At 43.2% G+C, this 16,659-nt stretch overlaps 1 protein-coding gene across 1 annotated transcript in view; it reads left to right on the forward strand.

Moving 5' to 3' along the window:
- Positions 1-15,574, forward strand: part of slco5a1 (solute carrier organic anion transporter family member 5A1) — a 41,180-nt gene extending 25,606 nt beyond the window's left edge. The window contains exons 5-10 of the mRNA XM_083995094.1: positions 4,535-4,699; positions 8,696-8,894; positions 11,837-11,996; positions 12,477-12,718; positions 12,859-12,923; positions 14,567-15,574. Of these exons, the coding sequence (XP_083851220.1) occupies positions 4,535-4,699; positions 8,696-8,894; positions 11,837-11,996; positions 12,477-12,718; positions 12,859-12,923; positions 14,567-15,024 (1,289 nt within the window). The 3' untranslated portion in view covers positions 15,025-15,574. The remainder of the gene's footprint in view (positions 1-4,534; positions 4,700-8,695; positions 8,895-11,836; positions 11,997-12,476; positions 12,719-12,858; positions 12,924-14,566) is intronic.
- Positions 15,575-16,659: the final 1,085 nt, after the last annotated feature.

Raw genomic sequence — 16,659 nt, forward strand, 5'->3', positions numbered from 1 at the left:
TCCCTCTCTCTCTTAAATGAGCTCTCAGGGGAACTCAGTCACGTTTCCTCACACAGGAGCAGACAGACTGAGCTGCAGAGCAAAATAGTAGCATACGTGTTTGCTCTCACTGTCTTCATCACAGGCAAAATAGCTATCATGAATTCCAACGTGTATTTTACATGGACGCATAATCATAAGTTACTGCTCATGGGCTTAGCTCACAGCGGTCCAGACACGATTCTGTCTCTCTAACTGATAATATAACGGTTCCTGCATTATAGCTTCTTCAGACCGCTGCTATCTCTCCCGCTGTTTGACTGGTCCCAGCAGGACGTTTCGGGCTGTTGTGCAAACTGTGGCCAATTTTGCAGACTCGGGCACTTCAGTGTTTGGATCCGTAATGTATTTTAGTGCTGTACGTGTCCTTCTATTGAGGTGCGTGTGTGTTTATAGCACAAATTCAGCACTTTCTGTGAAAGATATGCTGCATTGAAAGTTTTCACCATGGCCTTTTTTTTTATTGTCCTTCAGACCGCAAGCAAACACTGAAAAATGCCAACACTGAATATTTTTCGGCAACACACGTCAGATGGCCGCTCTTGTGATTATTGAGCGTTGCAGACCTCGGTCATCTGCGGTGTGAAAGCAGATATTAGCATTTCAAGAACTTTCCATTTCATTCAATTTTAGGCCTGTGTAGATGAATACCTGCAGTCATATTCAAATAGCTGATTCCTAACTTGAAGCAGGACAAAGACGTTTCACAGATTAATTGCAAATAAAATTTGACTGGATTTACATTTGACACAGAACACAGGCTGTAGCTAATGATTTATTTCCCCGAAGTTCATCTAAGGTTGGAATGCACTGACCTGATGCACCAGATCAATATCGGCGCTGGTAGCAGATTGGGTGTCAGGCGTGATGTGACGGATCCACATTAAATGCAGGTTTTTCAACAAGCCACTGACTTAGTTTTGAGTACCACATCAAACCCTATATGTTGATTCCTGACGAGGATTCCAGTGAGTTTTCTGCACAGAATTTAGTCCAGCAGCAAATCCTGACATTTGAGAAGTCAGACCCAGATGCAGAACTTACACAACTGATTATCAATTGTAATTGTGTATTCGATGACAATTTTTTGGCATTAGAAGAGTCAAGTGCAACTACTGCACTGAATCATCAGGCAAAATATCTAGATTAAGGTACTGGCAATTATAAATGAATAGAAACCAAATCCATTCAATATATTCTATCTATTTTCCATTTATTTATTAGTTTATTTGAAAATGGACAATGTACATTAATAAAACATTGTAAAAACAAAATAATGTACCCGAGTTAGCTAAAAGGCAAATTTTCGCCCTTTACAAAAACAATAAAATACCATATAAAAAAGGTAACACATTCTATACACATTATTATATAGTATACACAATTGAAAGATAATAACACACATACACAATTGCATTTTTATTTATTATTTATTCTTAAAAACTCACTCTGGCTTCATAGGCTGAAACAAAACACAAACCACTTGTATGATCCGCAGAGTATTCACACATATTATAAATCATACGCTATTGTGACCTGTCTCCGCTAACACCGAGACATTCTGAAAAGCAGATGGATGAAACAATTCGACCCAGTCATCAAATAAATTTCACACCAAAACCTATTGCGAGTCAATGGTCTGTCTGATTGAGAGAGCAGCTGCTGTAGACGTCAACAGGACCACGCCATCTGTCCCCCCCCTCCAGACAAGATTAGTACCCAGCTCCCCAGGAATGAAATAATTAGCATCACCATTCAGTCCCTACCTTTTGATCTGGGATAACACTGACAGATGCTAACATTTCCCCACCTACAAAAAGATTAGTTGAATTGGTGCTGAGACGCCAGTGCCCAAGTGAAGGCAGCGTGCCACCCAGTCAAGCTGTCCAGCTTCATAATAACCTCCCCAGTAAAAGGCCATAATAATCCACTTCACATACTTGCTGTCTTTTTCTTTTGTTCTTTCTTTGCTTTCTGACATCTGTGTGTGAGGCACATGAGACAGAAGATGTCCCCATGATGGCCCTATGACTGTAAGCCATAAAGTTTGCCCTCGGCCGTAGGCTTTAAACACTCCACACGCGAGCAGTACAAATTTAGAGATACCAGCTGTGCTCAGTTGAATTTTCCCCAGCCAAGTCTTCTTTTTTTTTTTTTTTTTTTACTTTTGTCAGTGGCCAATGAAAGACCAGAGGGAGAAAGGGGACTTCAGATAAGGAACAGTTGAAGAATAAGATTTTCATGATAAAATATAGAACCTGATTCAAATATTTTAGTTTGAAAGGCTCTGATAAAAGCTGCCTTTGGGTGCTGTCCTCTGTCCTCCACCATGTTTCATCCCACAGATGGTGAAGGTCAAGTTTAGCCAACACAAAGTCTTTCTGACTGGAATCGCCCCCCCAAAGTTCAAACTAATTTGAACAAAAAAGCGTTGTGTGCACATAAGTGACCTCAATTCTCTAAGTTAGTGATAATTAGTTTTGATGGCAAGACCTTTTCTGGCCTTTTTATATTCAGCTGCACAATAAAAGAGAAAATCTAAGAGAAAATCTCTTTGATTTCCTGTCTCTTGGCATCTCTCTGTTCACACTGAAACATCTGGGAACTGAATATATGACTCTCTTTAGCTGTGGCCTTTTATTCAAAATATATATTTAGACAGTATAAGTAATAGCGTTTTCAGTCTTATATATTTTTTTGTCATTAGCGTTGTAGTCATGGATGTAATCACAGCAAAAAACGAACAGACCAGATATCCACTTTAACAGCACTTGGCTCCAGTACAAAGCTGGTGTAGAAGACGTCCGTACAGCATGTCCTGGATCTTCCTCAGGACATCCTATAGTAATCAGTTTCCAAACTACATGAACTTTATTCCTCTTCACGTGGAAAAAACCAGCGGAGCAGCGGCTTGTGTCTGAAGTCCCTGTGGACTGCAGAGATCCCCATTCTGTCACACTGCTCCTGAAATCATATACCTCAGCCATGTAGAGATGGAGGAGCTCGTATGCACCAGTGACCCGGAGCGAGAACGCTGAAGGACATTGAAGGAAAACTTCTCACGAACAGGGCTGGTCCCTATAAAACATGGAGAAGATCATTCTAATAGCCTGAAAATGACCTGACAACAGGATAGAGAACAATGCCAGCAAAGGGCGTTGTAATTCTGTGGGTAACACACCCCAGCTTGCTATGTTATCACTGCAGCAGGCGTAGTAATGATCTTGGCAAACCCACAGTTTTGATGTAATTGATTACACTGTAATAGATGGAATTTTGTGTACATGACCTAGAGCACAATGAAATGTCAATAGTTTATAGATGATTGGATGGTTGGGATTCTGATTTAAAATATGCAGAAATGCATTTTTGGCATAATTTACTGAGAGATCCCATGGAAACAAGGATGAAATGCAAAAGGATGCTTTCAGAATAATAATTCTGAAAGCATTGTTATTGTGGGGTGAAAACGTCTGTATAATTCCTTTTAGCTGCTGGTTAATAGAAAGCAGGGTGATGTCATTCTTTGAGAGATTGAGAGTTCAACCAAGAGGCCCATGTTGGAGTTGCTATGACAGCAAGCATCTGCCCTGCTGATGTGCCTGCGAATAAGCTGGTGAATCCCTCTTAGCCGCATTTCCTCTTATGAAGAGACGCTGACACACGAGCTGTATCTGGGGGATCAATTGCTCATCCAGACGGAGGGAACGGTTGGAATCTGCCTAGTAACAGTAGAGTGCTAACGGTTTGATCACATGACTGTTAAGTGACAGGACGAGAGGGCGTTTTGCGCCAGGCCAAATCATATGGACAACGTCCTCGAGCAGAGATAAAGGGCATGTTTGCCCTTGTTATGATGATGAACCGAGGATGACGGCACTCAGGCTAGATCTGCAGAGCTCGGTTTGTTGTGCGCTCTCAGCACAGACGCACATGATCCACACGCTTGCGTTGCACCGCAAACTTGCTGATAGCTTGATATGACTTTCTTAAAGCTTGATATGATTTCGTGCTATGACAACAGGCACAGGCAGATGATTAAAAAGCCACTGATGATGTTTAGTTTGTGTCCATTATAATAACCTGAAAGTGTTCCTCAGAGAAATCACAAAGCTAGTGTCTGTTTGTGTTGTTTGCCTCTACAGTCTTGCATGAAATAAGGATACTTATTCAGATGTAATGAGGCATTGTCGAGTGTGTGTTTAAGTGTGAGTGTGTATTATGTGTGTGTGTGTTTCAGAGACATTTAGAGGTGGTGTTAACTTTACTCTATTATTACCTAAGGTTATTATTATATAAGGTTTATTTGGGTTACAGATGCAGTCTTTTCTGTCTTCTCTTAATTACAGTTTTCCAGTAATGATTCCTCTTCAGATGATTCCATGGAGTTCAGTTTGTGTGGGAGTGAGTGAGAGCCAAATTAAGAGACTGATTGTGTGTTAATTACAGCACCAGAGTAATGAAGAGATCTGTCTTGTCTTGTATCCCTCCCCAGACCTCCCCAAGGCAGCGCTGAGGATCCTCAGCAACATGACCTTCCTGTTCGTCAGCCTGTCCTACACGGCAGAGTGCGCCATCGTCACCGCCTTCATCACCTTCATCCCCAAATTTATCGAGTCGCAGTTTGGTATCCCCGCCTCCAACGCCAGCATATACACCGGTAAGTGTCTTTGTTCCATCTTTAGGTTTCTAAGCATGGTGCCATCACTGCTTTATCATGGCCATCAAGATGAAACTGTACAGTCGGACCTGTTTTGACTTGTGTTGTGAGTCAGTCACTGTCTCCTGTGGGCCACCATCGAGGATGTGTGGGAGCCAGCGATGTGGGATTCTTTACAACATGCTCCAAGCAATAACTATATAAACTTATAGCGATATATAAATCTATGAATACCCTCAAGGTGAAGAAAATGGAAAAATGAAAACAGCTAGAAGTGCAGCTAACACATTTCATAAGTGTTTTTATTATTTTGGGAATTGTTTCATATTTTAAAATATTTAAAAAAAATGTCCATTATAGCTGCCAAGAGACAAATGTGCTTGTGTTTCTAACAAACTGTCCAAAAAAAAAACAATGATATTATTCCATTTGCAATCACATAAAAGCAGCAAATTCTCACAATTCAGAAGCTGGAACCAGAAAGTGTTTGGCATTTGTCCTTGATAAATGAATTAGCCATCATCCAAATTATTGGTGACTTATTTTCTGTCTGGGGGCTGCCTATCAATTAACTAATTGTTTCATCAGATAGGGTAAGAAAACTGCAGCAATCCATGAAGGTAAAGGTTGATTTATTGGGATCAGAGGAATTAGTTGATCCTTCTATATATAATAAGCTATGATATGACTTTTTAACCTTGAGGAGGGAATGTATTGTGATTTAAAATCAGCAAACCCACAGAGGAAATAGAGTTCATTTAGTTTTTCATTGGTTAATTGAAGTGTCAGATCAATCAGGCAAAAATGTCCTCAACAAATACCTCATTATAATGGTTATAATTGTGAGATGAATGTGAAGCCTGTGAGGTGCTGTAAAATAAAGCATAATTGTGAACAAAGCACTGAAATTTGGTTCGTTTTAAAATATTCGCTAATTTCTTCATATTTATTCAATGTGACCTGATACCCGACAGGCTGACGGATGATGGATCAGCATGTACTATGTGCACCATTAGTCTGTACCAGTTTGAGCTCACATTTGTTCTCACCTTTCCACGTGCGCACAGTGATTCACGGTTGGAGGGCAGCGCTGTGAGTCACGGAGTCTCGCAGACTTTGATTCAGTGATAAGCTTCCATTACATCCCAGAGTGTAACACACAAGTCTCTGTTGAGGGCAGGAGACGAGACGCCTTCATCGTGATGTGGTTACACACACACAGAGTCCTGCACACACACACACACACACACACACACACACACATCGTCTCTCTGCTCTGGCTGTAATTTGTGCACCACATATGTAGGGTGTACAAAGAACCAGTCTAATCCTTTAGTCACGTCTGAGCCAGTGGTGCTAATACACAACTAATCTGGTATCAGGATTATTACAGCAAGGAGTGATTGAAAACTCAATTATGGCTTTGAAAACAAAAGTATGCCTGCGTATGCAATGCATAGATATGTGTGTGTGTGTGTCTTCAAGTATTGTGCTGGCTAACGTATGGCCGTTTCTAGACGCGCACATACATACATAGATAAACACACACCCCCACATACACAATGCCATTGCCTCGTCTCGTCTGCCTGTTGCCAGGATACAAGGGTAAGGGCAAAACGGGTGGCGTGGTTGCCACGGTAACCCAAACGATGCCAAGCTGCCGTGATGTGATGATGGTTGGAGATGAAGGAGGAGGAGGAAGAGGAGAGGGCACTCCCCGTTGATAAGCGCACAGTGCTTCCAGATGGACGGACCAAATGTGACATTTCCCTGATGGTTGGGAGGAAGGTTTTTTTTTAGAATGACCTGGAGCCTTTGCATGTGTTCTGTGTGGTAACAATTTTTTTAAGTGGTTTGATATAGTCTCTTAAGGTCAAGAGGGTTTGTGTTCATTAAGTTTTTATGATTTTCTTAAAATTTTACTCTTCTACCCATTTTATTTAGGTCAACAGTTCTAAGGCGTCTTCCCTTTTCCAACAGAAACCAGATATTTGCTATTCTAGCTAAATGACCCTGTTGTGTCTCTCTGCAAATAAAAAAAAAGAACAAAAATCCAGTAATAGCAGTAAGTCAGCGTTCTTGCATATTTCAGCTCATTGTTTTGGTTTTTCAGTTGTAAAATGTTGTGGTTCACTTGGTCTGCTTTTACCAATTTGTTCTTTTTTAGCTACTGAGCTTTGTAGAAGTTGAAGAGCCACAAATTTTTGTGAAGTGCTGGCTAGTGATTGAGCATTTTTCTTATCCCTACTCTGGCTCATAGCAACTATCAAAAGTGGCATTATGTTGCTTTAACAAATTCAAATTCAAACTGAGCTATTTTATCAATGAAATTATTCAAATCAGGAGCTGAGAGGACATGACTCAACTGCTAATAGACAGACTCCTTCAGTTTCATGTCCTGAAGGGCTTCATACTGAACTACCTCATGTGTCAAATTTGTCTTCACCTAGAAAAGTTTGGTCTGCACAATAAGCGAACCATTTCCTTCATGAGGAAGTGGGCATCTTGAATTAGCTGCAATAGCCACCGAAAGAAGAGCATACTGTAAGAGGAAATACGTGTCACAGCTCGCAAGTGAACCATAAAAACAGTAGAGCAAAGTAGCATCAAAGGTGTCGAGGTAAAATAAATAGAAATCTCACAAATTGCCACCTTGTTGAGACAGCGTCATGCCTGGTTAAAGAGCTGCCACTGCTACATGCCCATTAGATGTTGCTACAGAAATAGCACTGTAACATTTCACACGCCTCCCTCAGCTGCAGTTTCCCCTCATGCTGCTGTTTAGTCTGACTTTTTCTTGTAACTTTGGTGGCTCTCCTTATCTCAGCCACTATTCCTTCCTTTCGAAAGGACACTCTGCTTTTTGTCTTTCTTCTCCCATTTCTTTGCTTTGCTTTGTTCCGGCTCTGCTACACAAGCTTTAGTTGACAATCGTAAGCTGCACAAAGGTTTGTCATCATGATCGTCGTTGGTGGGTAGGATCTCTCTATAATACATGAACACTGACACACGCTTATCAGATCACTTAAAAAAGCCATTACATTAATGCCAGCATAGCTATTAATCCAGATAAAATGAGTAAATCATTCATGTGGCAGTTAATAATTTGTGTGTGTGTGTCTTATGTCACATTGATATGATTTTTTCTCTGGCTGTGTATATGTTTAATCCTGCAGACTGCACATGGTTTTTAGTACAGAAACATGCACTTACAGGATAATATGCTACAGCTGCCTGATGCCTTGCTCTCGCCGAGTGTGTTCAAAGGGACTCTCCATCTCCGTCTCTTTCCCCCTTTCTTTTAATCTGTTACACACAAACACACAAGCGTACATACAGAGAGAGGGAGAAGCCAGATGACATTTCTGTGCACTTGGATCACTTCTCCGTTGATCCTCTGTCTTTGATGACCCTCCATCTCCGCTGACTGACCCCATCTTGCTCGTCTCCCCCCTCCCCTCCAGCTTTAAGTGCTCGTGGCTGTGCAGCCTCCCCGGGCCTTAACTCCTGCACGATGACACTTTACAACCCGGTCCACCCTGCCAGCAGCCAGCTTTGCCTTTCCTCATGCTGTCAATTAGACCAGCTCTAGTGGACTGGGCACGTGCTCTGTGCTGCCACAGCCTGAAATGATTCACTGATGGCCCTCAGCATAGCCCAGTCGCACTGAAACAGCAGTGGCTTTCCTGGTTCCTTTCTCTTTTCTGTTTGAGGTTATTCATTCCTGGTTTAATGAGGGAAAACACACTGAGATTGTGTTTTTTTTTTCAAGCATCCATGTCCAATGAGGCACCATCCAGTCATATATGTTATTCATGTTACTATGCAGATTATAGACCAGATTGTTATCACATTTCAATCATGCTTTACAGTAATTAATTCAGTGTTATCATTATCTTAGCTGCTCTATTTCCGTGCCGTTTGCATCACATTGTCAAGTTTTCACCCCTTCATCTCACTGTCTCTTCTTTCTTCTCCTCCAAACTTTCTTCACAGGTGTAATTATTGTCCCCAGCGCCGGGGTGGGCATCGTGCTGGGGGGCTACATCATCAAGAAGCTGAAGCTGGGTGCCAGAGAGTCGGCCAAGCTGGCCATGATCTGCAGCGGGGTGTCTCTGCTCTGCTTTTCCACGCTCTTCATAGTGGGCTGCGAGAGCATCAACCTGGGCGGCATCAACATACCCTACACTACTGGGTAAGGACACATGTACCAATGCACAGATGAGGTTAAAAAAGCTCTAAATGGGGCACGGTCATCCCCTGGTTTCCCTGCTCATTCATATTTTTTCAGTGTTCCCATACGAGTGCACAAAATTTGCCACACTTTGCATTAGCATGTGTGTTTTTTTTTCTTTGTAAGCCTCTCCTGTATGACTACCTTCAGTATGAATCATGTTGCCCTCAAGGTGCTTGGGAGCCAGGTAGACGTTTATTTCAAAACTGCTTATGTAAAAAAAAAAAAGAGGCTACACTGCAACTGAAGTTGTATCTCAAATACAAGCGCACACACACACAGTGGAGGAGGAGGAGGTGGAGGAAGGTGTGTGTGTCTGGGATACTGTCACCGCTCCCGTCATCCTCATGTGTTGTTACTGTGGTGTTGGGGTGTGAATGATTAATTAGCAACAACGGCATCTGCTCTTGTGGCTCCGGTGAATCACTCCGCCACCTCTATTTCTGAAGCTGCCGCTCCACACCACATCAGCAGACTGGCTGCAGAGTTTAAAAAAAAGATAATTGAGTGTTAGCCCTGCGGACAGAAATATGGAGGGGACACACTTTATGCACACGCTCATACTGTCACACACATGGAAGAACCATGCGCTGTGTGACCTTGGTGATGCAAAAGATGCAGCAAACTGATGACAAACACTGATCGATTTTAATGGTACCCTCTCGTTTTATTGTGCGTTGTGAACTGAATCTGATTTTTTTCAAAATTCTATTAAACTTGCAAAAGCAAGACATGATCATGAGTATTATATTTATATATTATATAGTTTTTATTCTCCTTTATCCATTGACCATTTAGTCTGCTGTTTTCTATTATTAATGTTTTACTTATTTATTGTTTAAATGAATTGCACTGATGAAGCAGTGGACGTCATCTATCCAGCTATCTATCCATCCTTTTTGCTGTATAGGCAGTGCATCAGGTCAGAAGCTCAGTGAACACCTGAGGGTGAAAGTGCTAAACCTCTGTGAAATTTACTTTTCACATAACCAAGTTAATCAAAGCGATTATTTGCCAAATAGTCAGCGTGGCCTTTAAAGTCCCCGTAGCTGACCCATTAATAACTGTGGTCTTTGTTACAACCGGTGTTTATAGAGGGGTCAACAAGACCATGTGAGCCAGTGGGGCTCCTCATTATGAACAGCACTGGTCACTAGTCACTGCTAGCACCCACATGAGGCATGTTTAGCCCAAGCCCACCCTTTGTGTCACTCGTCTGTACTTTCACTGCAGTCTAGACATGGCTCTCCCCCACTGACGGGTCGGAGACAATCTGGGGACGTGACCAACACCAAACCCTTTTAGTGCCACGATCACATCGAGTTATGTAATATTATTGAATATCTGCAAAAAGCGGATATTGATGTAAACCTTCTGTGTCATCTCACAACACACTTGTTTCCTCTGTTACTAAATAAAACCTTTGTCCTTAATAAACCTTCACAACTCAGATTTTTTTTTCCCCACTGTTCAGCGTCTGCAGTGCTAAACCACATTAAGCCTCTCACTCTCTTGGCTCTGTATTTCTATGCAGCGCGGCCTCTGCACACAGTCAAACAACATCTGGAGGGTTCAGCGAGGGCCGAGGTTTAGTCTAGAATAGGACATGTGCAATCAGTGCAGTGAGCCTGCAGTGAACTCAACACGCAAATACTCACAGTCTCCCCCTCACACACACACACACACACAGCGTCTGGAATGTGACACTGTTATGTCAGGACAAGCCCAAATGTGCTTCCCCTGTGACAACCAATATAAAAACGAGGATGAGTATTACTTTACGGCCCTGTGGAAACTGATGGTCCACTGGTTTAAAAGGGAGGAGAGAAGAATTAGTGTGTTTCTGTCGGGCTGATTTTTGCTTACGCCGTAATACAGATTTCTTTGAAAACAATTATACAAAGCAAACAATCGCCTGCAAAAACAACATTATTAAATGAGAAACTTTGCCAGAGAAAGATCCCAGAACTGTGGGGGTTTGTGTATGTGTGTGTGTGTGTGTGTGTCAATGTCACCCCGGGGTGTTGTGTTGTGTTGTTAGGGCCTGTCCCCGGCTGTTCCGCAGGGCTCAGAGTGAAGCTCTCCCAGAGAAAACCCAGGACTCGCTTCACTGCTCCCGCTACAGACGAAGCCGGAGTTGTGTTTTGCTAAGAGCCAGTGTTCCCACACTGAGCGTGGAGTCGCTGGAGGTGTCACTTCCTCATCCCCTCGTCTCCGTCCTTCTATCATCACACGCAACACAAACTGGTGGTGGGGACTAGATTAAAGCTAATTAAAGGGATTATACGCAAAAGGTTAATAATGAGACGGTAAACAGTGCGGAGAAGATTGGCAGCCTCATTTACCTTCCGTGCTTTTGTTCACTGTTACATTGCATTACTGCACTAAAGGGGAAACATTTTTACTTTTCAAATGGTTTACACAACATTTTTTAATAACTAAGCTGGATAAAAACTAAAATGTTTAGAGTGATGCGATGCAGAGAAGGGTAGGTAGAGACTAGAAGTATTAATATCCTCTTTTCAGCTGGGAGCTTTGAGGTTTTATGGGAAATTTAGTCTAAAATGCAGCACGTAGTACCATAAATTTGTTTTCAATTTTACTGCAATGAGATGGTGTGCTGCCTCCCCAGCATGGCCGCTCTTTAAAAGGATGGATAGATAGATGGATGTTTAGAAAATTAATAGATGCTGAATGGCCCATGTCTCCTGCCTCTGGTCCCTGCTGGCTCTGTGAAAATCCATCAAAGTGTAAAGTAAAGCAAAAAAAAAAAAATCCTTCTCAAGTCGATATAATCCAATAGTTTTTTGAAAGGGCATGGAAAAAAGAAGAGTTACAAGTAGTAGTATCTTTATGAGTTGTCATGGAGTCTTTAATAAGTCATCGGTGTCTTGTGTGTGCAGGCCGACCCTCACCATGACCCACAGGAACCTGACGGGCAGTTGCAACGTGAACTGCGGCTGCAGGATCCACGAGTACGCTCCGGTCTGCGGATCCGACGGCATCACCTACTTCAACCCCTGTCTGGCCGGGTGCAGCACTGTGGGCAATGACAGCACTGGGGTAAGTGCACGCACGCGCGCACACACCCATACACACACATCTCCTTCCTCCACTCGCTGTTCCCTTTGTTTTCCTGTCATATAAATAATACACAAACAAAGCTATTTATGCATCTGATACAATGAAAAAATGACTGATGGAAGTGATTTCGGGAATCTTGGCCGAGGGTCGGACACATCATAAAATAAAACACAAAGACTTGTTCTCTGTACATTCTCCTCCCATAGCTTTCAAAGTACAGGAAGTGTCACACGCCGCAACAATGTTGGACAGGAATTCATAACAACACAAGGGGGAAGAAAATGTGTAGATTCTTTGTCCAGATCCCTGATTACACCACATTGCTGGTGCCACCCAGTCTGCCTGTGTGTTTGTGTTTGTGTTTAGTCTTTAAATTCAACTCCCATTAAACAATATCAGTAATCTGTAAAATGGAATTAGCCGGAGTGAATTTGACCGGTATATTGTTTCTGACCACAGATAAGGAACTACACTGACTGCGGCTGCGTCCAGAGCAGACAGGTCATCACTCCGTCCTCCGGCGGCCAGGTCAACCAGCTCCAGCTCGTCATCGTGAAAACCTACCTGAACGAGAACGGTTATGCCGTGTCGGGGAAGTGCGACCGCACCTGCAACACCCTCATCCCCTTCCTCATCTTCCTCTTCATCGTCACGCTCATCACCGCCTGTGCCCAGCCCTCCGCCATCATCGTCACACTCAGGTGAAGAACTGGGTTTTTAATTATCCTCTCCAACTCTTTCTTCCTTAAGGGCTGTCTGTTTCTTGTCTGTGGGATTTCTCTCTTTTTTCTCAAGTCTCTGCAGCAGATTTCTTCATTATGTGCCGTTTCTCTTTCCTCAGGTCTGTTGATGAGCAAGAGAGGCCTTTTGCTCTCGGGATGCAGTTTGTCTTGCTCCGAACTCTTGGTAAGTTTTTGATCTTCTAGACTAATATTAGAGCCACTTACCCTTTGTGTGATGAATTTCCTATAGTTTTTCGTTTGCTGAAGTTACTTTGGTCATGAGGAGTAAATGCTGAGTTGAGAGTTTTTCAGAAAAGGCAAAGGTTTGGAAGTGGAAGTCTGTCTGTCTTTGACAGTCAAAGACAGCCTTACACTGGCTGCAGGTTTTGGTACAGTCACGTCCTACATCTTGATTTTTATTGTTTTCTCCAGCTGGAGTAAAATCCACTTTTACTATCTGTTCTCTGCCGCCTCCATTCTCTTGTTAACACCCTTCAATTTTACAGAGGGCAGGAATGCAGCAGTGTAGTGGGCCTCAGTAAAACTTCGCAGTAGATAAGAGCAGAGAAGCTCTTGGGGTCAGTGCGCGCTGCCCTGACATGCCTCTCATCTGCTTGGTATGGCTGTGTGAACATGAAGCTGTCACATCACTTGACAGAAACCATTGTAGAATTTGTACATGGATGACAGGAGGGAGTCTGTATTTGTCAAGTTATATAGTCGACAAAAGCTTCATTCAATTCTGCAGTTTTCTATTATATACACCCACAGAATACAATCTGATGCAATCCTATACAATATCCCTGCAAGACTTTTTACATCTCTGAATTACCTCATGGTCTGTTTTTGTGGATTCTGATTAAGAGATGCTGATTCAGCACTTAAGTCATTTAATCAGTGAGGCGGTAGTTTTCGACCGGCTATGTATTGGATTAATTATTTGGAAAGGCGTTTCTAATATTTTGTCCATGGCCTCTGCCACAAAGGAATCAGACCCGTGGTTGAGCTACGAAACTCAATAGTGCCACCCAGTGGTGCTGCTGCAGTATGTTCAAGTTCTGTGTTAGTGCCCCACTGTCCAACATCATGCTGTTATTATATGGGCAGATGTGATATGAGATATCAGTGTGAATAGACCCTTTTTATATTCATTTAAAATAATATGAAATTAGATAATGGTGGTTTTTGTCCCTCCACATCTTTAGAATATGATTTATTGTCCAGGGCCTCTCTGTAGTAACACAACATTTAAAGTGCTGACAATGCACAGTAGTGTTGTGACACATTTTACCTTTTATCAAAAAAAAAGAAAAGAAAAGAAACTGCTGCTCCTGCAATTTGGATTTTGCTCTGTGATTGTACAGTCCTGCTGTATACAATGTGTACCATACAGCATACTGTTATCCATGAAATTGAAACACTCTGTTTTGCCGTGATGTAAAATAATTCATTATGTGCAGTGGGGGGTGTCAGTCAAATTGATTATAACCCAGAAACTTCACAAATTGATTTACAAGGATTTAATTATCTTGTTTAAACGAATTCTACCATTCGCCTGCTGTGAATTTAAAATCCCTCAAACCCAGTTTCAAACCAAATATATCTCTTGTCCCTCGCTCTCTGATTTGTGAGTAAAAAGTTTGACAGAATATATTGTGTCTGTGTGAGAGCCCATTACTTAAAGTAAGTTGACTGAGAGGGTTTGAAGTTTTCCTGTCTGAGCATATTATATATTTAAAACTCCTGTTGAATGAAGTCTGGAACTGGGACACACTTGTTCTTCAAAGTGTTGGTTCTTCATCCCTCTTGTCTCTCCGTCTCTTCCAGCCTACATCCCTACGCCTATCTACTTCGGTGCTGTGATCGACACCACCTGCATGCTGTGGCAGCAGGACTGCGGCGTGCACGGCTCCTGCTGGGAGTACGACGTCACCTCGTTCCGCTTCGTCTACTTCGGACTGGCCGCCAGCCTCAAGTTCGTCGGCTTCGTCTTCATCTTCCTCACCTGGTACTCGATCAAGCACAAGGAGGAGCGGGCTGAGCGCTGGCGCCAGCACCTGCCTCCGCTGGGCACCGTCAGCGAGCTCATCTGCCACGCCGGCGGCCAGAAGAGCCACGCCCGCACCCGGTCCTGCCCGGTCTTCATCCCGCCTCGGCCCGACCCGCCGGCCGCCCTGCTGCTCAACCGCGGCCACAGCAGCCTCAGTTGCCCCGGCAACGCCCTCAAAGCAATAACCCCGCCTATCCTTTTGCCACACCACCACAGAGGCTCCGCCCACGTCTGAGAGCACGCCAAGCCTCCCCTTTTTTCTGAGGGGTGTCCACTGAGACATGTGCCTTCCTGTTAGTGTCTCTGCAACCACGCGGCGTCCGCTCCACCACGCAGGGCTCCCAACGCCGCTGCAGGACCGACCGGCGGAGACGCAAGTCACGCGCCCACCATACTTAAAGGGCTGCTCGTCGTCTATGATCACAGGAACGCGACAGATGTACTTTTTACTCCGAGCATATCATCAGCTGCAGCCACACACAGCATCAAGGCCCGCGCCTCCACGTCAAGGATCGGATGACAAAGACATCACATGGTGCTACTGTTAAAGGGCAGGGCATTAGAATCTCTGTACAGACACACGAGTCATGATCAACACGGCGTCTAAAGCACAACTGACAAACCTGTACTATGCAAGATCCTCTGTACAGCTCCTCCCTCCTCAGTACTGTACAGCTCCTCCTATACTCTACATGTGTACCTCTGTCCGCTCAATTCACATCCCACCATGTCGTCGGCTCATTCAGGATGCCATTCTTCCCTGAACTGTGAACATATCAGCCGTCTCTCTTTGTATTTGAGCCATTCCCTCGTCTGTCTAGTCAACACCTGTCATTTGCTTCCTGCAGAACTGACGAGCGTTTCGTTTTCTCCTCCTCTTTTCTTTTCGTCACAGTGCCTCTCAAGCTGTCTCGGCCAGTCCAGATACACAAAGCTAGCTACCAGGGTAAATGCTGGCTATAGCTCCTGAAAGAAAAGCCAGTCACTGTCCTCTTAGCGGAGCGACCATATTCTGCTTTGTTGCCGTCAGCTGTTTGTGTTTGGTCGGGGTGGGGACAGTGGTCACTGATCTGGAGTCAAAACAGGTGGTCAACGTTTCCCACCTTGACAAAGAAACCATGTAGCTTAAAGCCGACGAGCATCAGTGGTACCGTGTAAAATAACCTTAACCAAGAGTCTTGTCAGCGAGCAGGAGATCTATATTTCATTACATGTAACACTACTTTATTATTACAATCTGTCATGACTAACCAAATGGCAAACAGGAGAGAGCAACAAGACCGCTGTTTCATCTCTGACCATGTGCTGAAGCTACTGTATAACGTAAAGACGTGAACGCACAAGAAACTGGAAAGGAGAATTAAAAAAAAACAACAACAAAAAAAACTGCTGTTTTCTGAACAAATTGGACCTCAATTTAAATGCAACCTTTTGAAGGTAAAAATTGATTTGTAGCCAACTTAATGTAACAAACAGAAAAAAAGGATGCATCATTTTTGGCTTTGTGTTGTTATGGCTTCTCCATTCTAATGGTCATCAGATGTACATAGTAGTTATCTAGTAGACTAGGCTTTAAAAAAAAAAAAAAAAAGTAGTGCAGCGAGCATGTGAAACAAGGAACCCCCTCTTTTTATCAGCGAGAGAAATCTGGTATTGATGATTCAGTTCCTGGGCGTTGGTGGCCCTCTAGTGGACAGAGAGATGATTGTGTGAAGGCCAGTGAATGTTGCTGTTGGTCAGACTTACTGTACTACGAACTCCTTGGTTCAAAGGTTAATTATTAAACTTAATCACTGCACTGAAAAAAAGCACTCCAGTTTCCCAAAGATGTACCAGAGCATAAGACGACCTGCTTTCCCTGACACGTTCT

Source organism: Trachurus trachurus, assembly GCF_905171665.1.
Source record: "Trachurus trachurus genome assembly, chromosome: 20".
NCBI classification, from domain to species: Eukaryota; Metazoa; Chordata; class Actinopteri; order Carangiformes; family Carangidae; genus Trachurus; species Trachurus trachurus.